Source organism: Selaginella moellendorffii, unplaced genomic scaffold (genome assembly GCF_000143415.4).
Source record: "Selaginella moellendorffii unplaced genomic scaffold, v1.0 SELMOscaffold_19, whole genome shotgun sequence".
In the NCBI taxonomy this organism is placed as follows: domain Eukaryota; kingdom Viridiplantae; phylum Streptophyta; class Lycopodiopsida; order Selaginellales; family Selaginellaceae; genus Selaginella; species Selaginella moellendorffii.
In genome coordinates this window covers 1,407,211-1,433,706 of record NW_003314280.1, presented here as the reverse complement: position 1 = coordinate 1,433,706, position 26,496 = coordinate 1,407,211, and the positions used below count along the sequence as shown (strand labels likewise).

The 26,496-nt window shown below is 48.8% G+C and overlaps 12 protein-coding genes and 1 non-coding gene across 17 annotated transcripts; 6 read left to right on the top strand and 7 right to left on the bottom strand.

Annotated features, from left to right (window-relative positions):
* Nucleotides 1-51: 51 nt before the first annotated feature.
* On the top strand, nucleotides 52-3,011 carry LOC9650844 (pentatricopeptide repeat-containing protein At2g33680). 2 transcript variants are annotated; one of them, XM_024677309.1, is made up of 4 exons: nucleotides 364-391; nucleotides 444-2,681; nucleotides 2,743-2,870; nucleotides 2,919-3,011. In XM_024677309.1, the coding sequence occupies exon 2, from the start codon at nucleotides 483-485 to the stop codon at nucleotides 2,541-2,543; it is 2,061 nt and encodes a 686-aa protein (XP_024533077.1). In that variant the 5' UTR covers nucleotides 364-391; nucleotides 444-482; the 3' UTR covers nucleotides 2,544-2,681; nucleotides 2,743-2,870; nucleotides 2,919-3,011. The 2 variants fall into 2 exon arrangements, with proteins under 2 accessions (XP_024533076.1, XP_024533077.1); XM_024677308.1 differs by having other exon boundaries at nucleotides 52-2,681.
* Nucleotides 3,012-3,015: 4 nt separating this feature from the next.
* Nucleotides 3,016-4,499, top strand: LOC112347069 (dynein assembly factor 4, axonemal-like). Its single transcript, XM_024677314.1, has 8 exons — nucleotides 3,016-3,031; nucleotides 3,090-3,164; nucleotides 3,237-3,285; nucleotides 3,344-3,674; nucleotides 3,721-3,784; nucleotides 3,837-3,878; nucleotides 3,937-4,005; nucleotides 4,055-4,499. Coding segments are annotated over exons 2-8 (966 nt in total). The 5' UTR covers nucleotides 3,016-3,031; nucleotides 3,090-3,162; the 3' UTR covers nucleotides 4,464-4,499.
* A 12-nt stretch (nucleotides 4,500-4,511) lies between these two features.
* LOC9651511 (galactoside 2-alpha-L-fucosyltransferase) lies at nucleotides 4,512-5,471 on the bottom strand. Its single transcript, XM_002972289.2, has one exon. It carries the CDS (start codon nucleotides 5,469-5,471, stop codon nucleotides 4,512-4,514), a length of 960 nt encoding a protein of 319 aa, XP_002972335.2.
* A 1,205-nt stretch (nucleotides 5,472-6,676) lies between these two features.
* LOC9650843 (vacuolar protein sorting-associated protein 28 homolog 1) lies at nucleotides 6,677-7,542 on the top strand. Its single transcript, XM_002972490.2, has one exon. It carries the CDS (start codon nucleotides 6,735-6,737, stop codon nucleotides 7,428-7,430), a length of 696 nt encoding a protein of 231 aa, XP_002972536.1. The 5' UTR covers nucleotides 6,677-6,734; the 3' UTR covers nucleotides 7,431-7,542.
* Nucleotides 7,537-9,384, bottom strand: LOC112347128 (pentatricopeptide repeat-containing protein At4g02750-like). Its single transcript, XM_024677477.1, has one exon. It carries the CDS (start codon nucleotides 9,382-9,384, stop codon nucleotides 7,537-7,539), a length of 1,848 nt encoding a protein of 615 aa, XP_024533245.1.
* Nucleotides 9,385-11,166: 1,782 nt separating this feature from the next.
* On the bottom strand, nucleotides 11,167-13,481 carry LOC9651510 (phosphoglycerate kinase 3, cytosolic). 3 transcript variants are annotated; one of them, XM_024677311.1, is made up of 7 exons: nucleotides 12,817-13,481; nucleotides 12,658-12,735; nucleotides 12,342-12,602; nucleotides 11,967-12,284; nucleotides 11,745-11,903; nucleotides 11,469-11,684; nucleotides 11,167-11,381 (listed from the first exon to the last, which is right to left on the bottom strand). In XM_024677311.1, exons 1-6 carry the CDS (start codon nucleotides 13,264-13,266, stop codon nucleotides 11,472-11,474), a joined length of 1,479 nt encoding a protein of 492 aa, XP_024533079.1. In that variant the 5' UTR covers nucleotides 13,267-13,481; the 3' UTR covers nucleotides 11,167-11,381; nucleotides 11,469-11,471. The 3 variants fall into 3 exon arrangements, with proteins under 3 accessions (XP_024533079.1, XP_024533080.1, XP_024533078.1); XM_024677312.1 differs by having other exon boundaries at nucleotides 11,167-11,378; XM_024677310.1 differs by having other exon boundaries at nucleotides 11,190-11,684; nucleotides 12,817-13,477.
* Nucleotides 13,332-15,650, bottom strand: LOC112347068 (protein MCM10 homolog). Its single transcript, XM_024677313.1, has 13 exons — nucleotides 15,535-15,650; nucleotides 15,240-15,486; nucleotides 15,077-15,151; nucleotides 14,779-15,016; nucleotides 14,603-14,727; nucleotides 14,519-14,552; nucleotides 14,426-14,472; nucleotides 14,220-14,363; nucleotides 14,089-14,162; nucleotides 13,888-14,038; nucleotides 13,729-13,831; nucleotides 13,620-13,677; nucleotides 13,332-13,569 (listed from the first exon to the last, which is right to left on the bottom strand). Exons 1-12 carry the CDS (start codon nucleotides 15,596-15,598, stop codon nucleotides 13,648-13,650), a joined length of 1,332 nt encoding a protein of 443 aa, XP_024533081.1. The 5' UTR covers nucleotides 15,599-15,650; the 3' UTR covers nucleotides 13,332-13,569; nucleotides 13,620-13,647.
* LOC9650842 lies at nucleotides 15,651-18,826 on the top strand. 2 transcript variants are annotated; one of them, XM_002972489.2, is made up of 8 exons: nucleotides 15,651-15,927; nucleotides 15,987-16,053; nucleotides 16,116-16,207; nucleotides 16,262-16,343; nucleotides 16,406-16,425; nucleotides 16,487-16,566; nucleotides 16,620-17,108; nucleotides 17,167-17,531. In XM_002972489.2, the coding sequence occupies exons 1-7, from the start codon at nucleotides 15,689-15,691 to the stop codon at nucleotides 16,760-16,762; spliced, it is 723 nt and encodes a 240-aa protein (XP_002972535.2). In that variant the 5' UTR covers nucleotides 15,651-15,688; the 3' UTR covers nucleotides 16,763-17,108; nucleotides 17,167-17,531. The 2 variants fall into 2 exon arrangements, with proteins under 2 accessions (XP_002972535.2, XP_002972534.1); XM_002972488.2 differs by lacking the exons at nucleotides 15,651-15,927; nucleotides 15,987-16,053; nucleotides 16,116-16,207; ... (1 more) ...; nucleotides 16,406-16,425; nucleotides 16,487-16,566 and adding exons at nucleotides 17,895-18,055; nucleotides 18,110-18,158; nucleotides 18,257-18,426; nucleotides 18,488-18,826 and having other exon boundaries at nucleotides 16,758-17,108; nucleotides 17,167-17,836.
* Nucleotides 16,851-17,457, bottom strand: LOC9651353 (universal stress protein PHOS32). The gene is made up of 3 exons (XM_024677476.1): nucleotides 17,295-17,457; nucleotides 17,162-17,229; nucleotides 16,851-17,057 (listed from the first exon to the last, which is right to left on the bottom strand). Exons 1-3 carry the CDS (start codon nucleotides 17,455-17,457, stop codon nucleotides 16,851-16,853), a joined length of 438 nt encoding a protein of 145 aa, XP_024533244.1.
* A 191-nt stretch (nucleotides 18,827-19,017) lies between the features above and the next one.
* Nucleotides 19,018-19,105, top strand: LOC112347156. Its single transcript, XR_002992678.1, has one exon. It is a non-coding gene; the product is annotated as a small nucleolar RNA Z122 (small nucleolar RNA).
* Nucleotides 19,106-19,345: 240 nt separating this feature from the next.
* LOC9651352 lies at nucleotides 19,346-19,995 on the bottom strand. Its single transcript, XM_002972286.2, has 2 exons — nucleotides 19,735-19,995; nucleotides 19,346-19,659 (listed from the first exon to the last, which is right to left on the bottom strand). Exons 1-2 carry the CDS (start codon nucleotides 19,992-19,994, stop codon nucleotides 19,443-19,445), a joined length of 477 nt encoding a protein of 158 aa, XP_002972332.1. The 5' UTR covers nucleotide 19,995; the 3' UTR covers nucleotides 19,346-19,442.
* Nucleotides 19,996-20,080: 85 nt separating this feature from the next.
* On the top strand, nucleotides 20,081-22,072 carry LOC9650840 (cell division control protein 6 homolog B). Its single transcript, XM_002972487.2, has 13 exons — nucleotides 20,081-20,342; nucleotides 20,396-20,470; nucleotides 20,527-20,627; nucleotides 20,682-20,788; nucleotides 20,841-20,900; nucleotides 20,957-21,030; nucleotides 21,083-21,133; nucleotides 21,185-21,234; nucleotides 21,286-21,457; nucleotides 21,511-21,573; nucleotides 21,629-21,724; nucleotides 21,775-21,864; nucleotides 21,918-22,072. Exons 1-13 carry the CDS (start codon nucleotides 20,115-20,117, stop codon nucleotides 21,948-21,950), a joined length of 1,200 nt encoding a protein of 399 aa, XP_002972533.1. The 5' UTR covers nucleotides 20,081-20,114; the 3' UTR covers nucleotides 21,951-22,072.
* LOC112347127 (pentatricopeptide repeat-containing protein At4g02750-like) lies at nucleotides 21,996-23,507 on the bottom strand. Its single transcript, XM_024677475.1, has one exon. It carries the CDS (start codon nucleotides 23,505-23,507, stop codon nucleotides 21,996-21,998), a length of 1,512 nt encoding a protein of 503 aa, XP_024533243.1.
* Between the last annotated feature and the right edge of the window lie 2,989 nt (nucleotides 23,508-26,496).

The window sequence follows — 26,496 nt, the reverse complement described above, 5'->3', positions numbered from 1 at the left end:
TGACTCGCTTGACTTCGAATGCGTACGCGCCATCTTCTTCTTCCCCCTCCCGAAAAAATATTTCGGGGGGAAAGAATGACCGCCCTAATTTTTAGGGTTCTTGCAAGAATGCTGCTGGAGCTATGGCTTCCAGGCAGCTCAAGCTCCGACTCACCCACGCCTCCACTCTCCTCCTGCCGCCGCGGGGAAAATCTCTCCCGCCGCTGGATGGAGGAGGCCGCATTGGCGACGATTCGGTGGCGAGCACGCTGGCGCGGCTCGATTGCGAGGCAGCGGCGGACGTGAGCCATTTCAGCTACATTGCGACCTATTCCTCGCTTCTGCGGCGCTGCGCCAACGCTGGATCCCTTCCCGAAGGCCGCCTCGTCCACGATCACATCCGCCACACCGGGTACGCATCCAATATCATGCTCGCGGAGCTTCTCATCCAGATGTATGGCAAGTGCCAGCGCCTGGACGAGGCGCGCGGTGTCTTCGATCGGATGCCGCGCCGGAGCGTCTACAGCTGGAATCTCATCCTCGCGGCCTACGTCGAGAATGGATTGCCGGGCGCCGCGCTGGATCTCTACAAGACGATGGATCTGGAACCGGATCGCTTCACATTCTCGACAATTCTGGGGGCTTGCGGTGGGATCGGGGCTCTGGAGGAGGGGAAGAGGATCCACTCGCAGATGAACGCCAGGAACGAGCTGGTGCCCGACACAGTCTCGAGCAATTCTCTCATCACAATGTACGCGAAGTGTGGCAGCATCGAGGAGGCCAAGGCGGTGTTCGATGGCACCGCCGAGAAGAGCTTGGTCTCGTGGAACTGTATGATCGCTGCGTATGCGCAGCAAGGGCATTGCTGGGAGGCGATCGAGGTCTACAACCAGATGGAGTCGCAGGGGGTGGCGAGAAGCGTCATCACTTACTCGAGCGTCCTGGGAGCTTGTGCGAGTTTGGGACGCGAGGCTCTCGAGACCGGGAAGATCGTCCATCGCCATCTTCTTGCAAGTAAGCTCTCACACAATGTGATCGTCGACACTGCTCTTCTAAGCATGTATGGGAACTGTGGCAGCTTACGCGACGCCGAGGAGATTTTCGCGGGGATGGAGAGAAGGAATGTGGTTTCCTGGACCGTCATGGTTTCGATCTACATCCAGCATGGGAAGAACAAGGAGGCTTTGGGCTTGCTGATGAAGATGGACTTGGAAGGCTTGCAGCCCAACGCTTGCACTTTCTCTAGCGTCCTCACTGCTTGCGCGAACTTGGGAAGCCTTGAGATGGGAAAGGCTGTCCACCGCCGTGCTGCTGCGAGCGGTCTGGTTTCCGACACGGTCCAGAACGCTCTCATCAACATGTACGCCAAGTGCCAGCGGCTCGGCGAGGCTAAGCGGCTGTTCGACCAGATTCCCGTCAAGTCGGACGTGTCATGGAACGCGATCATCGCGGCTTACGTCCAGCACGGGCGGAACAAGGAGGCATTCGACGTCTATCAGAGCAGGGAGCTGCAAGGTCTGGGACCAAACGACTTTATCTTCGCGAGCATACTGGGTGCCTGTTCCAGCGTGGAGGAAGTCAGGCGGATCCACGAACAGATTGCCGTAAGCGAGTTTCGATCGGATGCTGTGATCAACAACTCGTTGATCAAGATGTACGCAAAGCTGGGGAGTGTGGAGCTTGCAAGGAAGGCCTTTGAGGAGATGGCTGTCAAGGACGAGGCCTCTTGGAACGGGATCATCATTGCCTACGCTCAGTATGGAGACGACGTAACCGAGGCTCTCGTCATCTACGAGAGAATGAAGAGCGCAGGTGTTCAAGGAAATGCAATCACTTTCACCAACGTTCTCACGGCCTGCCTCGTATCGGGCTCACTGGAGGCTGGAAGGAGAATTTACCGGGACCTCTGCAAGCACGAGCTAGAGAAAACCGATGCCATCGTCGGGACAGTTCTGGTAAACATGTTTGCGAGGTTCGGGGATCTAGTCACTGCTCGTCACGTTTTCGAGAACAACCAGCAGCGAAACGTTATCTCGTGGAACGGGATGGTGATGGCCTACTCACAGAACGGCTACTACAACGAAGCGGTGGACGTTTTCCACAGGCTCTTCCTTGAAGGCATACAGGGTGACAACATCAGCTTTACGTGCATCTTCCATGCTCTCAGCCATGCCGGGTCTTTGGACAGAGGCCGGGACTACTTCTTGTCGATGGGACCCGACCATGGATTGACGCCGACGCTGGATCTCTACGTGAGCTTGGTCGATCTATTGGGACGGTCGGGACGGCTCAACGACGCGATCGCGCTCATACTCGACATGCCAGCGGAACCGGACGTTATGTCGTGGATGACGCTACTCGGTGGTTGCAAGCTCCAAGGCAACGTGGAGCTCGGGAAGTATGCCGCCGAGCGGATATTTGAGCTCGACCCGGAGGACCCGTCGCCTTATGTGCTTCTATCCAACATCTACTTTGCGGCTGGGGTGGAAAGAGACGCTGAGAGCTTGAGGGAGGTCATAGCCTCTCGCTTTCGGGAAGAAGAATATGCGGCAACCGTTGGTTAGATGTCCCGGTGGCGTGAAGTTAGGTATCGGTTCCGGAAATGCCGATCACTCCGACGTACTCGTGGAGCGAAACTCCAGCATGGGTCACTGTCGAGGTTTTTCTCCAGTCCGTGTCACAGGCAGCTCTCGACATTATTAGTAAGTCGTCTGTTCTGGTTTGTTCGTTGGAGTTAACTTGCTTGGGCTTTTCACCGTGCAGCTACAGACTGCTACATCAAAGTCAACTGCTCGCCGTACTTGTTCCAAGCCGATCTCTACGATGATATCGATTTGAAGAAAAGCTCGGCTATGCTGGACAAGGCGGTGGTGAAGTTCTTCATGTTCAAGGTAATTATTTGGTTCTTTAGTGGTACCTTTTATATTTATTCTTCCCAGGATTGCAGAAGACCGAAGGACTTTGGGGTAGGCTGACGAGATGTGGAGATAGGCAGGCTATCTTGGAGCGACGTCAGCAGTCGTTGGATGCCGTGAGAGAGAATGCCCAAAAAGTTAGAGTTTCCTTTTCAGCTGCTGCTATACGGGCGGTTTTTAACGTTGTTGCTGCAGACAAAAGAGGAGGCCAAAGCAAAAATCTCCCATATACGACGGTTAGCAGTTGGCAGCCAAATGAAGCTTGAAGATGTAAGTTTCTTCTTCCTCTTACTTTCGCTACTGCAAAGACTAACATCACTCGAACATTGTTTCGAAGGCCAGGCGAAAAACCATTCAGGGAAGGAAAGAAGCGGAGCTGAAAGAAGAACGTGTAAGTTCTCTCAAAGTCTCGAAGATGATTATCAAAAAATCCTTTGCCTTGCGCGCAGGATGCATTAAACTCGTGGCAACAAGGTGTATCACGAGAGAACAGCCAGCATGACGTCGAAACGTTGTCCGCTGGTGATTCTAAAAAGGGGTTTACAACTTGTAAACAGGAGGATTTTATGCTTGAATGGGATAACGTTACTCAAGCTTCAGGAAAGATTGACGAGGCAAACACAGTTCAGAAACTGGAGCCCAAACGATTAGCTTCTGCCAAAATTGCGACATTGAAACCTGGAGAAAGATTATTGCCTGCTCCTCGAAGAGGCTTTCGAGTTTACATTTCATTTACGAAGAAAACACTTCCCAATCATCTTCCAGCGCGTGAAAGTAGAGGTACATTATGACTCCGCTTGGTATAATGCTAACTATGGCTTGTCAGAGAAAGAACTTCAACTTATAAAGCATGCTCCCATCTCCAATGACGCGATTGATGTTTCGGAAAGGTGCTCTTTTCTCAATATCTTAGTTGTAATCTTGCAAGTATTCTACCTTCAGGGAACCACTGTTTCTGCAAGACAAAGGCGACAAATTCTACAGGTATTTCTGGAAAGCTAATTTGTAACGCCTGCATTGGCTTTTGTTTGTGAAACTGCAGCGCTGGAGACTTCAGAAGTGCGGTCAATGCGTACTCTGATGCCATACAAAAGGATGCTTCACTGTTTTTGTATCCTTTCTACATTTCATCACTCTGATACGCTCCTTAACAAGCACAGATCTCGTGCAAACAGAGCAGCCTGCTACTTGCAGATGAGCCAGATGCAAGCTTGTATCAATGACTGTACAAGAGCACTCCAGCTTTTAAGTGGACAAGACAACGAGATTGCCCAGGACAAAACTGAAGCCGAACAGTCTACCGCTCCAAAACTCATGTCCTTGGAGAAGGATTTCCTCCCAATGGACACTTTGGATTTACTGAGAGCAGCTGCCTCAGATGATTCCGAAGAATGGAATAGACGTGCTCAAAGCTGTGTTTTAGCAAGGCGAGGATGTGCGAACGGCCACCTGGGAGACCTTGAAGATGCTGTCACAGACTTCAAGGAGGTATTGCTGCAAACTTATTGTTTTATCGACAGTGATTATCAAAACTGTGCAGGCATTGAAGCTAAATCCGTCCGCTACTGACATCCGAAGAGTACTGGATTGCATCGCTGCCAAGTAGCAAAAAACAAATCAGTCCTGTATAAGCTGGATGCCGCTGGGTTCGTCTTGGCAACGTCTGATGTGCGCTTTGATCCATTCGCTGTGCTCCAAATCAGCGGTTTCGTTTCTTTCGCACACTGAACTGAACGGAAACTGATTGCAGGGCTCGATAGACTGTCCGAGAGAGCATGCCGGGAGGCCGTCCTTCCCGAAGTCACCCTTGATGTTGAGGATGTAAGGCCGAAGCGCACCTAGTCCCTGCGCAACGTATCCAAACGTCGACCAGCTACTCGTCACTAGCTCGTCGCTCAAGCTGAGGAGCCACATCTCTGCCAACGCGTTGCGAACTTGCTCGTAAGATTGAGACTCGACTTCGTCGTGTGACATCGTATGGACCCGTACAAGGCTACCGTCAACCGTAGGCTTGTTTATATATGTATTCCGGAGCTCCTCGTAGTACCTGCTTTGCAACGAGGTAACGAAGACTTTAGTCCTGTTTTTTCTTGACTGGTGTTGGCCTTTGTCAGCTGGGATGTCGTGACCGGACTCTGAAACGCTTGGCACAAGACCGTTTTCAACGAGGCACTGCATGGTCCGTCTGTACGTTGGCTCGTGGAATTCCGCATTTTCCCTTCGTCGAATCTGGACTCCTACTGCCTTTCCCGGAACCAGTGACGAATACGCGAAATGGTAGCGACGGATTTTCTCCCAGACGGGGTTTTGAGGAAGAATGAGGTACCTACTTAGGTGCGTGAAGATCAAGGAGACATCCGGGAACAGAGAAACTAGAGGCCTCCAGAAGCGTGGGAACGTGAAAAATCTGGGAACATAGTATTGGTTGCTGCTCCAGCCAATCCAGCGCACTTTCTCGAGCCGGGTCTGAGTGTCGGGACAGAAGAAAAGCTGCTCTTGCGGCGTTTGCTGGCTGAGCAGCATCAGGTGGACAGTGCTGCCGTAACTGAACTTCTGTTTGAGGCCATCTGCAAGCATCGGTGCTAGAAGCAGACGATCGTATGGAAAATCAGGAGGCAGCAGCCAGGAGGAGTTTCGAAAAGGCTCGCAAAAGAGCTCGGGAATATGGTTTCGCGTGTCGACGAGAAGCATCCTGTTGGTGAGCAGGGAGTAGACGAAGGCGGACAGGAGAGAGAGGATGTGGTTACCCAGGCCGAATTTGCCGTCCTGGAGGAAGACGAGATATCTACAGGGGTCATTTGGATCTGGAGCCTGGATGGCTTTGCTCAAGTCTCGCGAGTGGTAGCAACTGGAATGCATCCTCTCGTACGCAGCCAATGCAGTGGACAGGGCCGGGGGTAGACTGTGAATTCGAGATGGCCGCCGCAGGGAATCCTGCTCGCATCTACTGTGGCAGGGGCAATCGTCTTCACTACTTACATTGTTCTTGGTGGTGACATTGCTGCTGCTGGTGCTGCTGGTGGTGCTAGTCTCGTTGCTGCTCGTGGTATTGCTGAGGCTATCGAAGCTGAGCTTGTCCAGGATGGTGGAAGTCAATTCTCTCCCTTGCTGCTCGACGATAGTTTCAATGCAAATGAGGAGAAAAGGGGGTCCCAGGAGGAAGATGAGCAGCAGAATTTTCACAGGTCTGGATGAAATCCATGCTCCATTGCTTCTGATTTTCTCGTACGATGCCATCTCCAGCTCCGAGCGAGCTCTCCCCTCTGGCGGATCCGGTAATCTACTCAATCGAAGAAGAATCTAATTCCATCCTTTTGCTGCAGCAGCTACCAATGAATCCAACTAGCATCGGCTGATCGAAAGCAGCGACTTCCTGCGATTTTAGTCAACAAAGCATGCTTGCTAGCAAGCAAAAAAGAAAAGAAATCGTGGAGAGTCTTGACTTTGAGCGGCGGGTGTCCATCAACCAAGAAGCAAGCATGCAAGAAAATCAGCAAAGCAAAGAAAAGTAAAGCAAGGATTGATTGCTGAACTTCCAGGGATCATGGGAACTCGAGGCTGTTTACTCGCGCTTTTAATTGGATTGTCCATAGTTTTATTTGCGTGGCCACTTTTTTTTTCCCCAAGCATCTGCGCGTCGTGTTAGTACGACAAATGCGCGAAAACGCGCATAGTGGCCGCTTGTGCCTTGTCTGTGGAGTCCCACGCGACGCGAACTGGGGAGCTACCACCATTATAACCCGTACAGTGTGGTCCAAACGTTTTGGCCATGGCCGGTCCTAAAGTTTAGGGCTCTTCGTGGAGTGTTAGGGTTAGGGCAGGATCGCGGAAGAGGAAGAAATGGCGTACCCGCTCCATCCGCAGCAGCAGCAGCAGCATCAGCTCCAGCACCACCAGCACCAGCAAGAGGTGAAGCTGTGGTCCGACAAGCGCGAGCGCGAGATGTTCGAGAACTTCGCGGATCTCTTCGCCATCATCAAGACGACGGAGAAGCTGGAGAAGGCGTACGTGCGCGACGCGATGAGCGCGCGGGACTACGAGCCGTGGTGCACCAAGCTCATCGCGCAGTTCCGGACGCTCAAGAACGCGCTGCGCGACGTGGTGCCCGACGTGGACCGCTTCATGGCCGCCTACAAGATGGACTGCCCCGCCGCGCACAACCGGCTGCTCGTCTCGGGCATCCCCGCCACGGTGGAGCACAAGAGCGCCACCTCCTCGTCCTTCGACGCCGGCGCCACCGCGGTGGCGGTGGCCGAGTGCGTCCAGCACTACATCACCGCCATGGACTCGCTCAAGCTCAACATGGTGGCGGTGGATCAGATCCACCCGCTGCTGCTGGACCTCCTCTCGGCGCTCAACCGGGTGCCGCAGCTCACCGCCGACTTCGAGGGCAAGGTGAAGACGCGGGACTGGATCGCCAAGCTCAACAAGATGGGCGCCTCGGACGAGCTCACGGAGCAGCAGGCGCGCCAGCTCCTCTTCGATCTCGACTCCTCGTACAACGCGTTCATCAACTCGCTGCCCAAGCATACGTGATCCATCCATGAACGTAAGTAAGCTTCTCCAAAGGTACATAGATTTCACGCTAGAAGCCAGTAGTCCAGCACTGTATCACAATGGTTGGAACACGCGTGGTAAGCTTTCAAGCTGTGGCTAGTCTTGCGTTTGCCAGGAGCACATATGGTGCTCCGTTGCTGGGATCCAATCTAGTCACCTCGTTGGCAGCTCCAGCTCTGTCAACTCCAACGTCCCCTGGCGCTCCAAGCAAGCAGATCCACTCGAAACCATCTGGCTCGAAAGGCATGCTTCTCATCAGATCCCTCGCAGATTGGAGGTAGCCGGACTTGCTCAAGAGGTCTACCATGCAGCCGAACTGCTGCTTGGTCGCGACCAAACCGTGGTCTCGGCTCATGCCTTGGCAGATGCCCCTCGCCATCTTCAAGTCGCCGGTGTGGACGCATCCAACGAGCAACGCAGTGAACGAGATGTCGTCGGGCTCAAGGCCCTCGGCCAGCATTCTCTGGAAAAACTCGAGCGCGACGTCGAAATCGTGCGCGTGCATGGACAGCATCGTGTTCCAGGAGACGAGGTTTCGGTCTGGAATGCGGTGAAAGAGCGAAGTTGATTTCGCAGTATGCCCTTTCTGGGCATATGCGGAGAGGAGGATGTTCCAGGACACCTGGTTTGCATCTGGCATGCTGTTAAAGAGTTCATGAGTCTCGACAAGACTTTGCATTTGAGAGTATGCAAGAAGCATAATGTTCCAGCAGATCAAATCCCTGTACGGCATTCCAAGAAACACGCCCCTAGCAGCTTCCAGATGCCCACTTTGGGCATAACAGCCTATCATCCCGGTCCAGGAGATCAGATCGCGCCGAGGCATCCGATCAAGTACTTCCTTCGCTCGGTCACAGAGACCATTGTGAGCGTAAGCATTCAGAATTGCGTTCCAGGAAACCTGGTTGTGATCCGGCATTGCATCAAACAGACGCCTGGCCGATCCCACATCGCCACTCCTCGAGAAGGCAGAAATCATTGTCGCCACAGAGAAGAGATCGCATTCCCTCATGTCTCCAAACAAGCATCTAGCCTCTGCAATTTTCCCATGTACGGCATATGCCTCTAGCATTGCCGCCCACGACACCATACTCCGGTGTGGCATACTGTCAAACAAACTCTTAGAATCTTCCAGATGCCCATTCTGGGCATATGCTTCCAGCATTGCCGTGCAAGACACAATGTCGTACTCCGGTAGAGATCGATACCATTTCTCCGCCCGATCCCGATCCTTGGCTTGGATGAGTACAGACAAGTGAAGCGTAAAGGACGCAAGATCCCACGCTGGCATTCTCTCAAACAGAGCTTTCGTAGATAGTAAATCCCCGGCTGCGGCATATGCTGAGAGCATGGCATTCCATGCAATAAGGTCCGGCCTGGGCATGGATTCAAACAGTGTTTTAGAATCATCAATGCTAAAGTTGCGACAGTACACGGTGAGGATTGTGGTCCATGAAGCAGCATTCCGAAAAGGCATGACATTAAAGAGTGTCTTTGCTCTTCCAATTTGCCCAACTTCGGCATATGCAGATATCATGACATTGTATGAGATGGGATCTTTGACCTGCATGGAGTTAAACATGTCCTCGGCAAGTTCGATATTCTCGGCATCTGCAAATACTTTGAGCATGATTGTGGACGAGACGAGATCCCATTCTGGCATGGAATCAAAGAGCGACTTTGCCTCGTCCACATGCCCGTTTCGGGCATATGCCCTGAGCATGAAATTCCACGAGTAGCTGTCTTTCTGGGGCGCGGAATCGAACAGCTGACGTGCACGGCATGTATTCCCGCAGTTGCCGTGCATTTGGACGAGCACATTGCGCAGGAATGTGGAGTTTCCAAGAGACAAAATCTGGGCTTCGACATGCTCGGCAGTGGAGGGACTTGCACTGTTTGCGAGACGAACGAGATCATCCAAGCATGAGCGCATGCTTTGTTCATCTCGGCCTATTAGGAGACTCTTAAGTATGTCTTATTAATAGATTCTTATATTTCAATGATTCATAAAATTTCAAGATAACCACTCTTAAGTAAATATTATTATATTTCATGAAATTTCAAGAAATAGTGAAACTGAGTGATCGTCACATGTAGAATGACTTTGAGTTTGAAAGCAAAACATCACCAAAAAATGACAGAGTCCGTCAAGAAACAACACATTCAAGTCTTAATTCAGTCAGCAGTCTTATCGGACGTCCCAGACTTGATCACTGGTCAGTCATGGCCAAGGACCACTATGTTTTGGACAGTTTGTAATCTTATTTCGCCGCTCTTAATTAAGAGTCAAACATGAAATTGGACCAGAATAAATCGTAGGCAGATCATTGTCCTAAAATCTTCATGCAAGACAGGTTGTTTTATTGGAAGTTAAAAAGTTTAAAGAAATCTAAAATACGGAAAAATATTCCTGCCATGGAAACGCATCCTGCTTCCACGGATCCCGAAGTGTCGAATACCTGAGCAGTCTTCTGGATACGATGTTCAGGTTCAATCCCCAATTAATTGGTAAGCTGCAGCCTATAGACAATTAGAAAGTGTGCAGACAGTGGTCAAACTCCAACCAGCAAGTGTGTGTGGCACGGCGCTAGGAAGATTTTTTTCTTTTTAAGCTTGTCAAGAACATTACGGGAGGAGTTGACCAGCAGCAGCAGCATCGATGTTTCCAAGGATCTTAAATTCGTGGCAGATATTTGAGCAATGGAGCAGTTTGTTTGGAGACTCTGTTTACGTCAACTGGAGACAGGCTTGGGATGAGAGCAAGATGCTGTTTCCCGGCATGATATCCTACACGGTGCTCATAGATTGGAAAGGCTGAAGTTGCCACTTAGTTGGTTGCTGGAGACGTTGAAGTAAGCCAGAAAGCTCAAGAGTGTGAGCTGCGATGGAATGCCCCCTTGAAGGTGATTATATTAGGCAGATCCAGAGATTCCATGACCGAGCTCACTGGGTATGGAACCATCGAAATTGTTGAAAGCCATGTTCAAGTTCCTCAGAGCAACCAGTTTTCCCGAGTCCGCTGGAATGTCGCCGCTGAGGTTGTTGCAGGACACGTCTATGGAGGTCGTTGACTCGAAGATGTCTCCTGCAACTCGGAACGAGGTTTGAAGCTTCCTCCTTTACAGAAAACCGGGCACTTTGTTCTCAGTAGCTGCCTTCTGGCACAGCCGATTCAGTCGGAAGTGCAGGACAAAGAATTTGCACCAGAAGCATTTCTTCTTGGGGAACTAGTCGGATTTCATCTAGAATTAGGCACATAAATGTCAACCTTTGTTCCCAGACCCGAAATACTCTTTTCGTAATTACCTTTTGTTCCAAACCATCACTTCATCAATTGACACACTATTGGGTTGAAACAGCATTGGCATGGTGGCAAGTAAAATCACCGATCTGAAGATCAATCTCAACCAGCCTGAACTTATTACCTAGAACATACCTCTGTGAAACTTGACCACTCTCGGGCTCTTCATGAACAGGCTATAGGCTTCAATAATGTGTATGTTTATCTCCATTGACATACGTGTGCTCCCACAACCATAGAAACTTCATTGCCACTCCCATCCAGAGAGGGTCCATAGAAAGATCTCTGGCTGAATTGATGTTATTATGTTTAAAAGCACAAAAGAATGACATTGCTGTCCTTCATAGCTTGGACAACATATAAATATTGGCTTTCTTCAAGTACGAATTATTAATCTAATCCAGGAATCTATCGTGATAGAATAATTTAACATATTGGACAACAATAAACAATGGGACTTCCTTTGCAAAAGTTTGCCCTCCATGAAGGTAAGCAAAGCCATTCACATGATTTCTCTTATAGGTTTTGCTTGGGTTTTAAGGATAGAACCACGAAGAATCGGCGAGTTCCAAGAATTTTCTTCTTGTGGATTTTTAGATGCTGGCGCTGAGAGCTCAAGATCATCGCTGCTGCCGAGTTAAGATAAGTTACAGTTGCCCAGCTTATTGGAGCCAAAACAAAGAGAGGAGAAAAATGTAGAAACGGTAGAGCATTACCTCCTACACCGTGACTGCCGCTACCGCCTCGTCAAGAGCAGCGACGCCAGGAAGAACTTTGCCTTCGAGCAGCTCCAAACTAGCACCACCCCCGGTTGATATGTGGCTCATCTTATCCGCGACCCCGACTTTCTCCACGGCCGCCACGGAATCACCTCCGCCGATGATTGTAGTCACACCTTTGCCGCTAAGCTCCGCCAGCTTCTTCGCAACAGCCTGCGAAAAACAAGGGAAAAGTTCTTAGATCGTTGGAAGTTCGCAAAAGCGTTCTTTTACCTCCGTGCCAACCGCGAACTTGTCAAACTCGAACACTCCCATGGGCCCGTTCCAGATGACGGTCTTGGTGGTGTCCAATGCCTCGTTGAACGTCTTCACAGAGTCGGGCCCGATATCGAGACCCATCCAGCCATCGGGGATTGCTGTCGATGGTACGATCTGTGGAAGAACAAGAGAGAAAATTTAGTCGGACGTTGGAAAATTGGTGCCAGGAGACTCTACCTTGCTGTTCGCGTCTGCTGCGAACTTGTCAGCCACCACCACGTCTGTGGGAAGGAGCAAGGAGACACCTTTGTCCTTGGCCGTCCTCATCAGGGATTTTGCCAGGTCGATCTTATCCTCCTCAACGAGTGAGGATCCCACAGAGAGGCCCTGCGCTTTGTAGAAGGTGAAGATCATTCCTCCTCCGAGTAACAAGATGTTGCATTTCTCCAACAGGGATTCAATCACTCCAATCTTGGACGACACCTTGGAGCCTCCAACGATGGCAGCAAATGGTCGTTTAGGATTCGACACAGCTCCATCAAGGTAGTCGAGCTCCTGGCAAATTCGTCGTCAACTCAGGGAAGCATTGGGAAAAAGGAAAAGAAAATCTACCTTTTGCAAGAGGAATCCAGCCACGGAGGGCTTGAGGAACTTGGTCACGCCCTCGGTAGAAGCATGAGCTCTGTGAGCGGTACCAAAAGCATCGTTCACGTACAAATCAGCCACTGCTGCCAGCTTCTGTGCGTGCTCGGGGACATTCTTCTCCTCCTCGGGATAGAATCTTACATTCTCGAGAAGCAGCACCCCACCGTCGGGCAAAGCAGCAACCTTCTTCTCGACTTCCGGACCAATCGAATCGTCGGCTTTCTCGACCTGAAGAAACAAAAAAGAGCTCATTCAATAAAAACACTTGAGAAAACAAGCTTGCCTTGATGCCGAGAAGCTCTGAGAGCCTTGGAACAAGAGGAGTAAGCCGATACTTGTCAGTAACACCTTTCGGACGTCCCTATAAGAGAGAAAAGCAAGGATGGGAAAAGCTTCGAGAAATTCTTTCCATCTATCGAAACTAGAAGAAGAAAAAACTTACCAGATGGCTCGAGAGGATGACCTTTGCTCCATTGCTGATGAGATACTTGATCGTCGGCACGGCGGCACGAATCCTCGTATCGTCGGTGATCTTGAGATCGCCATCCAAGGGGACGTTGAGATCGGCCCTCACGAAGACGCGCTTGCCTTTTAAATCCGCCTCCTTGAGATCGCCGACGCTCTTCTTGGCCATGCACACCACGCCGCGGCTGCCCCGCCCATGGCCTCTGCTCACCAGGGATGCCACGGCCGCCACGAAATCCTGGTGCTGATCCAATGCGCCCAGCTTGCGCACATCCCTGCGCCCGGCGACGAGGCCGCTGAAGGACTGGAGCCTGAAAGACCTGAATCCGGCGCGATTGCTCGACGAGCTCGACGAGGACGACGCCGATCCGAGCGACGCCGCGGGCGAGATGAGCTGCGATGAGGCGGCGGCTGCCGTGGCGGCCATGGCGGACGGATCGATCGAGGCGGAGAGAGGAGCGCGGCGGCTAGGGAAGAACTGCCGCAGAGAAATGGCTACTAGCTAGAGGAGCGCCATTAGCTTAAAGTCAAAATGGGGGTTTACACTAATCGCGATGACGTGGGCTCCTGGCCGCGAATAAAAGAATGACGCGTGGCAGAGCCTCCCCTCTTAGATAAGGCGCTTTCCGGCCGCTAGAATTTCTTCTTCCTGGGGATGTTTCGTATGAAGAAAAATATCCACGCGAATTTCTTGTGGCTTGCAAGCTTTGGATCATTGGTTCTTGGTGGCCTGCGACAAAATGCTGAAGCAATCCAACGACGCAAGCGAGTGATTTTTACCTCTCGAGATATGCATGCTTTGCGCGGATTATGATTTAAATATCGACATCGCCTGGGCCTGGTGAAAGTCAATCCAAACAAACATGAGGTAGAGTTTTGTGACAATTACCATGGCATTGTCCGTATCCTCTTCCACTTCCAAGTCGATTTCCACGACCTCGTTCCCGAGTGCTCGATCTTTGCTCGAGTTGGATAGCTCTTTCAAGGGAGGCCTGCAGTAGACAATCCAGTGAGAAATGGATGGAGCCAGGGAGGAAAAGTGCATTACCTCGATACACTATCTCTCTCCTGTTTCAAACAGGAGACCTTCCTGCAAGAAGGTCTCCTGTTTGAAACTTCCACTTGCTTCTTGTCGGAAGGCTTGCGATCTGATACTGCCGGTTTCTTCTTCTGGTTGGAACTGGAGAGTTCTTTGTCTTCTGAAAATCACAGTGCACAGTTACTCTCATTGTTAGAAAGAGAACGCTACCGTTGTTATCTGTCATTCTAGCCAGAAATCTTAAACCTTGCGACGACGTTCGTGTCGTCATTTTGTCGCCATTGCTGTAAACAAGAATATGGGTAATGAGAATGCCGGCGTCTGTAGCAAACATAGAGTACCTCAGCATCTTAGAAAGCTCTAAAGACGACCGATGCTTTACTCGCTTCAATGGCTGCTCCGGTGATTTCTCTATAGTGTGCTTGAGGGACTGCATTCCGCGATTCTGGTTTCTCATCGACCCGGTCAATCCAGTAGCAAGGTTTCTGAGAAATTTAGCATTTAAACAATGAAAAGACAGAAGAGAAAAACATATGCTGCACATTACCCGCCATTTAACTCTGGTCGTTTACTTCTCAAGTTTTTGCGTGCTGCCTGTAAATCAGTGAGTACACCACCAAAAAGATTTCAGTGTTCTTACGAGAGCGTGAAATTTACAGTATGCACCCTCTTTCCTGCAACATAAGTTCTAGAAGATCAACAGTTCAGAGAGATATAAGCTCACCTGTTAACCGGTACTGAGCAAGGAGCTCCATCTTTGCGCTTCCCGTTACAAATGGCAAAATCCAGTGACGTCCCCACAACTGTCAATTGATTCACATCAGCAACGCTCACGCTAAAATCGCCTTTCTGGGAAATCAAAGTCAGAACAAGAAGGCTAAAAAACACATTGAGATATACCTTGTCATCGTGACGAACTTTAGCATCGAAAATCGCAATGACACTACCGACCGCCTCTTTCCAGTGTTCTTTATAAGCATCCCCAAACAAAAACAAGGAAACGGTAGACTCGTTCAGGCAAGACAGCTTCCAAATGACATAGTTTTTCGAGTTCGATGACACTCGGGGTTGGCCCTTGTCTGACAGAACGGCAATTGTTGCCCAAGAACCTCTAACACCATCGCCAATGACTGCATGCCTGACGAAAGATAAATTCTCTGTAAAGGGAGGCAAGGAAATAGAATGAAAGAATGCTTACTTGAGAGCTTCAAGCTTCACGAATCGCAGCTCCATGAGCTTTGTAGTTAGCATCTCACGGCTAAGACATCTGTTTCTGCGATCCAGAGAAAAATTCGTAAGTAAAGCAGAACATCTTATCTGTATGAAAAAAACATATGTAAGAAAAACAAAAGAAACTCTACCTGATGCGAAGACCAGAGTGAACTTCGAGATCTGGTGTACTGCCGTTTGATCCGAAGCTTTGCACAGAAACTCCCTTTGATTTCTCGACAGAGGCCGGCGGGCATTTCACTAAACTTCCACTGCTTTTCAGCACATCCTTGAAAATGGACATGTTTAGCACGGGCTTGGGCCTTTCCTCTTCATCGGAGCAATAGCCTGTCGAAGGGCGCGGCAAAATCTCACCGCTGTTCGATCGATCCTTGATTTCTATCACAATGCCGCAATGTCGGCTCGATCCATTCATAGAAATCATACCTGTGCTGTCCTTCTCTTCGCCGCATTCGTCCCGAAGCGATAGAAGCAGCTCCAGATCAGCCATGGCGCTGCGAAAGCCTAGAATTTCGAAACACCCTAAACCTTTTGGCGGGAAAGCTTGCCAGTAGCCCTAATTTTGGTATTTTCTACGGCCATGGCGGCACTGCGGCCATTGCTTCGGCGATGCGCCGCTGCTACCGCGCAATCGCGAACGCTGCTGCGCTTGTCGGCATCGTCACCAGCGGCGGCGGCGTCCACGGCGATCTCTGAAGATGATCCGGCGAAGCTGCTGCGTAACAAGAATGTGAGTCCCCAGGGTTTTAGAGATCAGGCTCCCGCGAAAGTGGTGTTGTACCAAGCGCGCTGGATGCGACCGCTGCGGCTTGTCGTGAGGTTTGGATCATAGATTTCTCGGAGAAATTGGCGCAGAAAAAGGATTTTTTTTGTTCTAGGCTCAAGGTAATTCAACTGGCAGGATTTGCAGCCATAGCAGCTCCATTAGCAAAATACGTGAAAGAGGTAAGGATGCTTTCTCGTTTCTTCTTTCTTCTCGTGTTATAGTTTTGTCTTTGTTTTCCAAGGGGACATTGTCTGCCGAGGCTGTAGCAGCATCTCTTGGCGTCACTTTTGGAGCTGTTGGAGCAACGCTCGCTCTCTGGTACTATTCCCGTAGGTGAGGATCACACTGGATCAAACAGATTTGCTAACTTCAACCTTTTCACTGCAGATACATTGGCGAGCTCTCGCTTGTTCCACCTCTTCCAGAATATGTAGAGATCAGCACAATGAACTTCTGGGGCCACCGCGAGGTACATGAGCTTGAATCTCCCTGTTTTGTCTTTCATCACACTAATGACACTTCCTGGAACAGAATTTACGTGTTCGAGTAAGGTAGCTGGCTTGTCCATTGTGGCAACTTCGATAATCTGATCGTGGGAGTTGTATGTTGCAGTAAGATTGATCCACCATTTCTAAATGCCACCCCGACCGACCTTTCTCGAATGGCGACTAATGTGTTCGTGCCTCTGCCTGGTATGCTCTTAAATTTCTAATCTTGATCGATCTAGCCGATTTCATTGTCGCAGTAATGGGGCATCGCCAGTTCATCTTGAATTTAATTCACGGGCATCTCTACCACAAACGCTTGCTCTTCGCTCTTCTCAGCGGAACGCTGGATCCCAAAAGCTTCGAGGATCTACTGGACAAGAAGAAACCGCCTTCATCTTAAAGCAACTGTTCGAGCTTCTCACGAGTTTGATTGGGATTCCGGGAGCTTCACTACTGTGACTGGGCAAGGTGCGTTGTTGATTACGTAGTTACTGACGCTTCCCAGCAGCGCCCTGTGGATTCGCAACAAATGAAACGAGTTTTTTCCAAGTCGAGAAATAAGAAGCTTTGCGGTACCTTTTAACAGTCCCAAGGCCTCTACTTCCAAGCACAAGCAGGTTCAACTTAAGATCTCCAACAGCCTCGATGATCTTCTCTCGAGCATCGCCGTAGTAGACCTTACCGTCCACAGCAAACTGGAGCCAGGAGCTCGACGTTGAGATCGACAAGAACAAAAAGGAAAACGCGTAAGAAAGTTTACTTTTTTCTTCTCTCGGTGCTCTCTAATCGTTGCAAACACCTCAGGATCGGGCTGGATGCCATACTTGTCCAAGACGTGCTCGTCGTAGTCGTGCATTGGGATCAAGGCTGTGGATCAATCCTCCAGGAAAACCGAGTCTGAGAACATCTTAAGATCGATCGGAGCCACTTACGAGTGCCGGCTTTCTCGAAGAGGGCGGTGTCCTCGCCCTCTTTCTTGCGGACGACGAGGACGAAGATGTGATCGCCATCGCGCGCGAAGTGCTCGAGCGCCCAGCGAAGCGCGTACCTGCTGGTGGGCGACAAATCGATCGCTATGCCCACATTCCTCGTCATCGCTCTTTCCCGCCCTTTCCAAGCGCCATTTTGAATTCAAATTCAAAAGCCGGCCTCGTCACCTCGCCACGTCAGACGTGCCAAGTGGAGGCCCGTATTGCATAGCCCTGGGATCTGAAAGCCCTAAATCGCGAATCGCGATGGGGGTGAAGAACACGGCGCGGTCGATCGGCAGCCTGGCGGGACGGCGCCATTGCTTTCGCGGTACATTTCTCTCTTAGAGTCGATCGGTAGCTTGCGTTGGGGAGGATGGAGGAGGAGATTCGAGACGCCGAGGCGCAGACCGATTTGAGGGAGAATGAGACGCAAACGGCAGCCTTCGATCTCATCCAGCCCCCGTCTTGGATGTTTGTCAACATCGAGCCGTGGGTCTTTGAAGGTATAGCGATTGAATTTTTGTTCTTCTCATTTTCTTAACTCGGTGTGTTCTTTCGAAGAGAGATATGGAATGCGAAGAAGACCCCACAGGGAACAAGCAGCGGACGGGGATCGAGAGCTCTTTGCGAGAGACAAGGAAATTGTTCCAGTTCGGATGAATCCCATGGTTTTCCCCAACAGAGTTGAGAAGGAATGGCACATTCCAAGCCTCGAGGAGCTCGTAAGTTTGATCATCTCTTTCTCCAAAATCTCAAGTAACTTTCTCTTCTTGCAGACCGAGCAGCGAGATTTCATGGAGCCCTTTAAGAACTTGCTACTCAAAGGTGCTCTCCACGATTGCCGCAACGTTTTCTCTTTTGTTTATGTGGTTTCTCTCCCTGCCGGGCTTGTTTGTGATTGAAATACAACAGCTCCCTTGCAGAGCTTGCGGAGCTTGAGCCACGGCTGAAAATCAAGGTGAACGTGGAGGAGTGGCTCCAGGGCGATTTCATCGCAATGACCGACGCCTACGCGCGACGCGCGACTCGATCCACCAAGGGAAGATCGATCGCGCGAGCGGTTCCACGCCAAAGACACTACTCCGTCCAAGTTGTAAGTCTTTCTCTTTTGTGTTTACGTTCTAGAGAAACAGTCTCATACTCGATCGCTCCAGGGAAAGCACCGGAGAGTTTTGACACCCAGATGTGATCCAACTCTGGTGGTCAAGCTGGAGAGGCTCACGGCGATCGTGTTGTTCCAGCGCTGCCTCCGCGGCCGAGCAGCACAGATCTCGGTGCTGGAGACGCGCGAGCGGTGCATTGGATTGTACGAGCAGCTAAACCAGCTCGAGAGATGCGAGGAGGTGAAAGAGCCGGAGTCGACGAGGAAGGACAAACTCTGGGGCGCAAAGTGCGTTGTGAGCGTCAATCTCTCCAACTGGCTCGACGCCATTGTCATTCCCGAGTTTAAGTTTAAAACGGAATAATAATAGTATCTCTCCTGTAAATCCAAATCCTGTCCGTTGGATTCGAGCGCAATCCCCACCGTTGGCCTCCTGTTAGGGCTCTTATTTAGGGCTTTTGCGGCCACAGAAACTCTAGGGTTTGCTTGTTGCTCGAGGAGAGATGATGACTGGAATGTCGCCCCAGTCCTACTCTCTGTGAGGATTGACACGATTTTGTTTCGTCTGATCTCTGGGTTTCTTTGGGAATGTGATGATGATCTTTCGCCATTTCTGACTTCTACTGCGGAAAAAATCTCACATCGATTTGCACGTCAGTCTGATTACCAGTTTTGATTTTCTTAGGAGCTTCTGGATGGAGTTGGAGGATGATCAAAGTTCATAGACCTGTTCTGAGCTTCTCAGTGAGGATCATTTTACATGCACTACCAGCTGACAACTCCATTGTTCTTGTTTGTGAGTTTTTTTTTTTCTTGGCCGATGATGCAAGCTTCTCTCAGCAAAGAGATCTGATGTTTCCCGTGAGGAACAACTCAAAATCACCATCTTTCGCCTGAGGCCATTCTTGAATAACTATCCAAATCGATGTGAATCGGAATGGTTTTCCTTGCCAATCAGACCATATCAAGGATTTTAAGACCCGATAGAAACAAAAAGAAAACCTCCCTCAGTGATCCTCGATGGCCATGGTTTGAGGTTGAGGCGCGTGGATTGTCACCGAGTCGATCGCGCTATCGCTGTTCTCCCAGCTGGATCCCAGGAAATTGATGTGCAAACCTCTTTCCTTGTAAGCTATGGAGATGGGGCCGCCACCTCGTCCTCCTCCGGCCTTGCCGTCGGGCTCGCCTAGCAGCTCCACAATCTCTCGGCCCGTCATTCCAATCCTGAAGTGGAATCGACTCGATCGACTCGATCGAATCGAATGATCGACTGATCGACTGAGAGGAATTTACGCTTACCTGAGCCCGTGAGGAAGATCGCCTATGAATTGGGAGTAGCCGTGCGTCCCATTGTACACATGAACGGCCTCTAGGGCTGACTCCTCGAAGCACAGCGACACGCCCAGAGCTTCGTAGTTGTGATACTCACACGCCGGGCGCGATTTCAGAGCTGGGAATGCGCACCTGCTGGGCAGTGGAATTCCTCCATCGCTCGCCCCCAAATTGCCCAAGAAAGCCGCGATCGCAGGGTCTCCTTCGCGCTTGCCAATGAGCTCCATGAACCCTAAAGTTCATGGAATTTTTTCAAACGGCTATGTTTTGGCGCGGATTTTTGGAGGGAACATGTAGATTGCGCGGGGGATCTAGGGCAGGGTTTGGCATTCTTGATTGATCGCTCCATGGATTTCTCGGCTCACATCCTCGCGGCCAAGACGGCATTGCATTTGTCTGCTGTTCCTGAGGCTATTCTGTGCCGGAGCGAGCAGATCGATAGGATCATCAAGTTCTCCAAGGATTGCCTGCTAGAGAGAAGGCCAGGCAGTCTCTACGTGTGTGGGTGTCCTGGAACTGGGAAATCGCTGGCAATGGAGAAGCTAAAGGGTCTCTTGTCACAGTGGGCAGTCGAGGTAAAATCCCAAATAGCTAGACACTTGAGTTTCATCTTTGGTTTTCTATACAGGCAGGGGTTTTACCACCGGATGTGGCTTCTATCAATTGCACAACGCTCACAGATGCTACACAGATCTACTCCAGGGTATGAACTTTTTTTTCCTTTGTGCTTGGACGATGGAATGCTCGTTTGTTTCGCAGATTTATCACTCCTTACAACCAGGCGCTGACGATGATCGAAGCGTCGGGTACCAACAACTTAAGAAGTTACTATCGTTCAACAGGGGTGCGAAGAAAATGCAGTATGTTTTTGTTTTCTTTGCCACTTTTTGGAGTCGCTAAGCTTTTCTTGCCAGGCTTTTAATCATCGATGAAATGGACTATCTCATAACCAGAGAACAAACTGTGTTGTATGAGCTGTTCCAATTATCCGTTTTGAAAGACAGCAGCTGCATTCTAATAGGTAAGCTGTTTTCTACGCGTTCTTGTGTGCTGATGCTCTTTTCTTGTCAAAGGAATTGCTAACGCCATCGATTTAACTGAAAGATTTCTACCAAGGCTGAGAACTTTCAGCTGTAAGGCTTGCACTGATGTTTATTCTGTTTGTATCTTATTGTCGATCGTATTGCAGGTAATCCGGATGTCATCACATTTCCTGCGTATACCAAAGACCAAATTTTCGCTGTCTTGCTTCAAAGATTATCGGTAGAAGATGGCAACACATCTTGTCTTTGAGTATTAACATTGCCTTTTCCAGTCTCTATCGGTGGCTACGTTTCATCCTGCAGCCTTGGAGCTGTGTGCCAGAGTAAGTTATGGCAACCACCTAAGCTGATGTTCTAATCTTTCAATGGAACAGAGGGTATCTGCTGCATCCGGGGACATGAGAAAAGCCTTGTACGCTTGCAGGTTGGTAATTGCCTGTGACTTCTTATGATTCTTAACTTTGGTGCGTTGCAGGACTGCTCTTGATCTTTTTGAAGCCGAGAACAAAAGCAAATCTACAGAGCCTGAAGCGACTTGCTTGCAAAGGGATCAGTTTGTGCAAGTTGATCACATGGCAAGGGCGTTGGCCAAAGTTTTCCGTTCTCCTGTCATTGAAACTATTCAAGCTCTGCCAAAACATTCGCAGGTAATACCAGTGTTTGTCATGAGTTATCTGCTCATTTCGTTATCGATGTACAGATGGTCTTATGTAGTGCCGTTAGTCTCTTCCGGAAGAGAAAGAGGGACGCGCCACTAGGCGAGGTAGGCGTTCTTCAAGTGTCAAAATTGATGAGTGGACTTACGGGAAGCTTTGCAGCTGAATAAGCAGTACCTGGGGTTTTGTAAAACAACTGGTATGCGCCCTGTATCTTCTCAAGAATTCTCTGGAATTTGTCAACTAATTGCCGACCAGGTATAAGCTATGTGGCAAGACAAATTAGTGTTTAATCTTCGACATTTCAGGGTCTTCTTGGCCTGAGTACAGCTCGCGAAGATCGTCTCAGAAAGACAAAGTTGCAAGTAGACCATGATGACGTCGTATTTGCACTACAGGTTCGTCTCGCACTGTTTAAACACCACATTCGATATTTACATTCGTCAAGCAGGGAGTTCGCTTCTTCCGAAACAGCCTGTTGTAAATCTACAAAGGAGACTACAGCTAACTTCAACGATCCGCGAGCGTCTCAACTATTGTGAGCACCACACTCGGACATTGCTGCCAGCAGCACGTATGTTCCGTCGTCCTGCGGATTCAACTCTAGAGCTTGCTTCGCTGCTCGGCTTCCACTTCGACCATCACTGTAACTCCTACAAGCGCTCAGGAGCGATTGCCAGTCGACGTCTCCCGGCTTAAACGGCATGCTGGCGATGACTTCCTCGGCTTCCTTCAGATATCCCGCCCGACCAAGCAGATCAATCAGGCTTCCATACAGCTGCTTCGTCGGATCAATGCCAAAGTCGACAGCCATGGACGCGAAGCAGCTCAAAGCGGTGCGGACGCTACCGCCATGGTTGAATCCAACCAGCATCGACACAAAGCAGACATCATCCGGAAGAACTCCTTGAAGCAGCATCCTTTGGAAGTGATCCAGCGAAGTTTTGTACGACATAGTCGGGGCAATCGAGTTCAAGGCCCCAGTCCAAGATACAACGTCACACTCGGGCATGGTCTGGAAGAAGTTGTGAGCTCGAGCGTACAGACCATTGTGGACAAATCCGCCGAGCAGCGCGTTCCATGACACAAGAGTCCTCTCCGGCATCGAATCGAACAGAGCTTTTGCTTCGTCGATGTAACCACTCCTTGCATAGGCCGAGAGCATCGCAGTGAAGGAAACCACGTCCCTGTGAGGCATTCTTGCGTGGAACAAGCTGGTGGCTTTGTCGAGATGCCCGCTCTGGGCATAGCCATACAGCACTGCGTTCCATGACTTCACATCAACAGGCATAGACAAGGCTTCCATAGCCAACAGCGCCTCGTCCAGATGCCCAGAAAGGGCATTCACCGCAAGCATCGAATTCCAGGCCACAAGATCCAGTTCGGGTAATCTCAGTAGTAACTTCTGTGCTCGATCAAACTCCTTCTCTTGCGCGCAAGCGGCGAGAAGAGAATTCCAGCCAGCCAGGCTCCACACCGGCATTATTTCTAAGAACTCTAGCGCCTTTACAAGATGCCCATTTTGGGCAAATGCCGCAAGCATAGCGTTCCATGCAACGACGTCCCTCTCCGGCATGCCATCAAAACGTTCTCTCGACTCCTCGATCTTCCCTGCCTGCGCAGATCCAGCAATCATCGTCGTCCACGAAGCCAGATCCCTCTCTGGCATCGCTTCGAAAAGATACGCTGCTTCGTCCATATGCCCCGACAGGGCATACACAGATAGCAGCGCGTTCCACGAGATGATGTTGCGCTCTTCCATCCGCTCAAACACATCCCAGGCGCCCTCCACCTGGTGGCATTGCGATTGCGCGCACAGCATCGCGTTCCATGACACAAGGTTCCACTCGGGCATGGCGTCAATGAGGCGGCGCGCGCGGGCTAGATCTCCGGCCAGCGCAAACGCCGACAGGAGCGACGTCCAGGCGATCACGTCGTGCTGCGGCGACGAATCGAAGATCTCCAGCGCGCGATCGAGGTCCCCGGCGGCAGCGTACGCGGCGAGCATTGCGTTCCAGGCGACGCGGTTGCGCGAGGGCATGGATTCGAAGATGCCGCGGGCCTGGGTAAGATGCCCGGCTCGGGCATATGCTGCGAGCATGAGAACCCAGGTGAAGGAATCTCTGCAAGAGGGCGGGCAGAGGTTGTTGAAGACGTGGCGGGCGAGAGAGATGCTCCCGCATTTGGAGTGCATCTCCAGCAGCAGATTGCACACAAAGGTGGTGAGGTTTTGGTGGGTGCAAAGGATTTGGTTGTGGATGACCTTTGCATTGCTCGCAGTCTTGCATGACTTGATGAGCCTCTCCAAAGACTCGCTGCATGACGAGAGCATCTATTTAATTCTGGCCATCCTGCCCGGGCACAACATCGTCTCCACTCCAGTGAGCTGGGCTATGGTGGGAAGCATCGCTCTTCGGTCCTCATGATCCATATCCTATGCCAAGACCTGATGCATGGCTCTCGAGCCAACAGTTATTCGAAGAGGCTGAAACACCGCAGCATTGAGCTCTTGAAAGACAAGCAGATGATGGAGATCATCCTGCCAAGGTAAACAAGATTATCTCCATTGAGCTCTTTGGGTCCAATTAAGATATCCTTGATCCTCGGCTTTTGAGAGAATGGCAGCTCCTTGTTCAGGCCATGGAAGCTCCAATCACAGACTAGTTTATGATGATATTGCCCTTCAAATTGCAATGAGAAGTTGAGGAGTTAGAATGCCTGTGGGCAAGCATGCAACCAAGTGAAAAGAGTTTAGTATTGCACCAAGCCAATTTCTAGAATCAGCACGAGGAGACTGCGAGAATGAGATTCTCAACATTTCACCCGTGTTTAATTTTATGCTATGGAGGTTTATGGCTTTGACATGCATAGAGATGCTAAATGTCTTACCACGTATCTTAAATTCTTCATGTGAGAAACTTGTACCAATGGTTACCTGGAGTTTGTACTACAATCAGTTTTAGACAATATCAAAAGTAGATGTTTGTCTAAGGTTAACAAAAGCTAAAGTTTATGTCAGTGGAAGAGAATAAAAATGAGTTATGATCAAGTTATTTGAGATCATCTGGATTTTAGCATGTGAAATGATGTTATTTAGTATGTGTGTAGTTTCATTTAGTGCCAAGTTTATAATACTTTGTCTTGTGTTGTGGAAGGAGGATTAGAGTCAATTGTAATTTTCTATTTATTTGAGTTAGTGGCATTTGATTTGATGAGGCTTTTTCTATTACTTTTAACTATTTGACTTGTTGCATGGAAGTCAGAGCTTTTGCTAATGTGTTTGCAATTGTTATTAAATACTTCCTTTTCAATCAAATAGGTGTTCTAACATTTCTAAGTAGAGTGAATTCTTTAGGATAATGGTCCCATATTTATAGCTAAGGCATTTCTTGTCTTAATGTCTTGATTAAAGATATGCTACACTTTCACAAATGTCTATCATCCATAATCAAATGGTTTGGTGAAAGGGTTTATTCAAACCTTTAAAGGGATGATTGTGAAGTATATAAATTTTCAACATTCGGATTAAGATAGTTATCTGCCATCTCTTCACTATACGTATGTCATAAAGGTGTAAAGTTCTGTTGGTGCTTCACTATATAAACTTCTATATAATCATCCGATACTACTAACGAAGTTGAGTTTACTTTTGCAATTGCCACAAATTACTAATATTAGGTCTTGGGATTAATATTTGACAAGCATTATTCCATTAGTCCAAATAGAGTTTAACCACATACAATTGGAACAATAACTATATTACAACTCCTATTATCATCCACTTATGAAATAAAACGTGAATGACTTAATGTTAATTTATTGTCCCAATCTTATAGTACGTGATTTATCTAAGAGGCTCCTTGCCAAGTGAAAAGGAGATTTGTGACAAATTGGATTGCAAGTTTATGAAATTTGATATGACATCCAATAAACTAATCCTCTAAAAATTATGCATATATAACATTTAAAACATTTTGTACAAAGGGATTAGAAACAATTGTCACCACCTACAAATCCACTAATGTCTCATTTTAATGTTTTTCCAAATCTCAACTCATCCATTTAAAAATGTTAATTGTTTTTCATTATTCTGAAAGGAGGTATAAGGTGAGGTCCAAGTATATAACTAAAATGCTATATACTAATATTAGTGTAATAGGAGTTTAGTAGCTATTGGATCTAGACCACTTGCTATATTTCATGCATTCATAAAGCTTTTCATTTTTTAAATAAATTAATTTTTTAATTCTTCACAAACTGTTTTATTATTATCAAGAATTAAATATATAATGCAATATAGAGTTCATTGTAGACATCATGATATAGTAGATATTGCAAAAAAAAAAAAAAATTCAAAAAATTAATAAAAAATATAAATGTTAAGAGTTATCATATGAAAATATGTCTTCATGAATATCTCGGAATAAATAAAACATATAAAGCTTATAAACTCACTAACTCTTTTAGTATTTATCATAGTAAAATGTGATAGTAAATATGTTTTAAACATTTATTATTATCTATAAATAATTAATATTATTTAGAGTAAATGGTAAAAAGCAAAAGTTTATGTAACAGAATTTAGTGTGTATTTAAAATCCTCAAAAAAGTATAAAAATTATGGAAGTGAAGAGCTTTGTTTAAAAAATTATCCTCACCAGAAGAATTCCTTACCTTTGTATCTGGCTTGCTTGACAATGGCTGCGGCAACCTCATGGTTTTGACGTCCACAAAGCGCAAAGCATTCGTCTTCCAGGAGCCCTCTGCTGCCATTTCCATCCTCGAGCAAGCAGCACATTGCCATCAGGGTCTTGCTAAAACCAGGAGAAGTCGAGTGAAGAGCTCGAGCAATGTCTTCCTTCAAAGGCATCGTTTTCTCTCTTTGACAAGTCTCGTTTCTCAAATAAAAAGACAAGTAAGCCAGGCAGTACGACGTCCGGAGCCACTGCTTCTCGGTTTCTCTCAAATCCACATCCCAAACTTTGCGTTCCAGCTCCACTGCTAGCTCTCCCAGCTGCTCGTGAAACTCC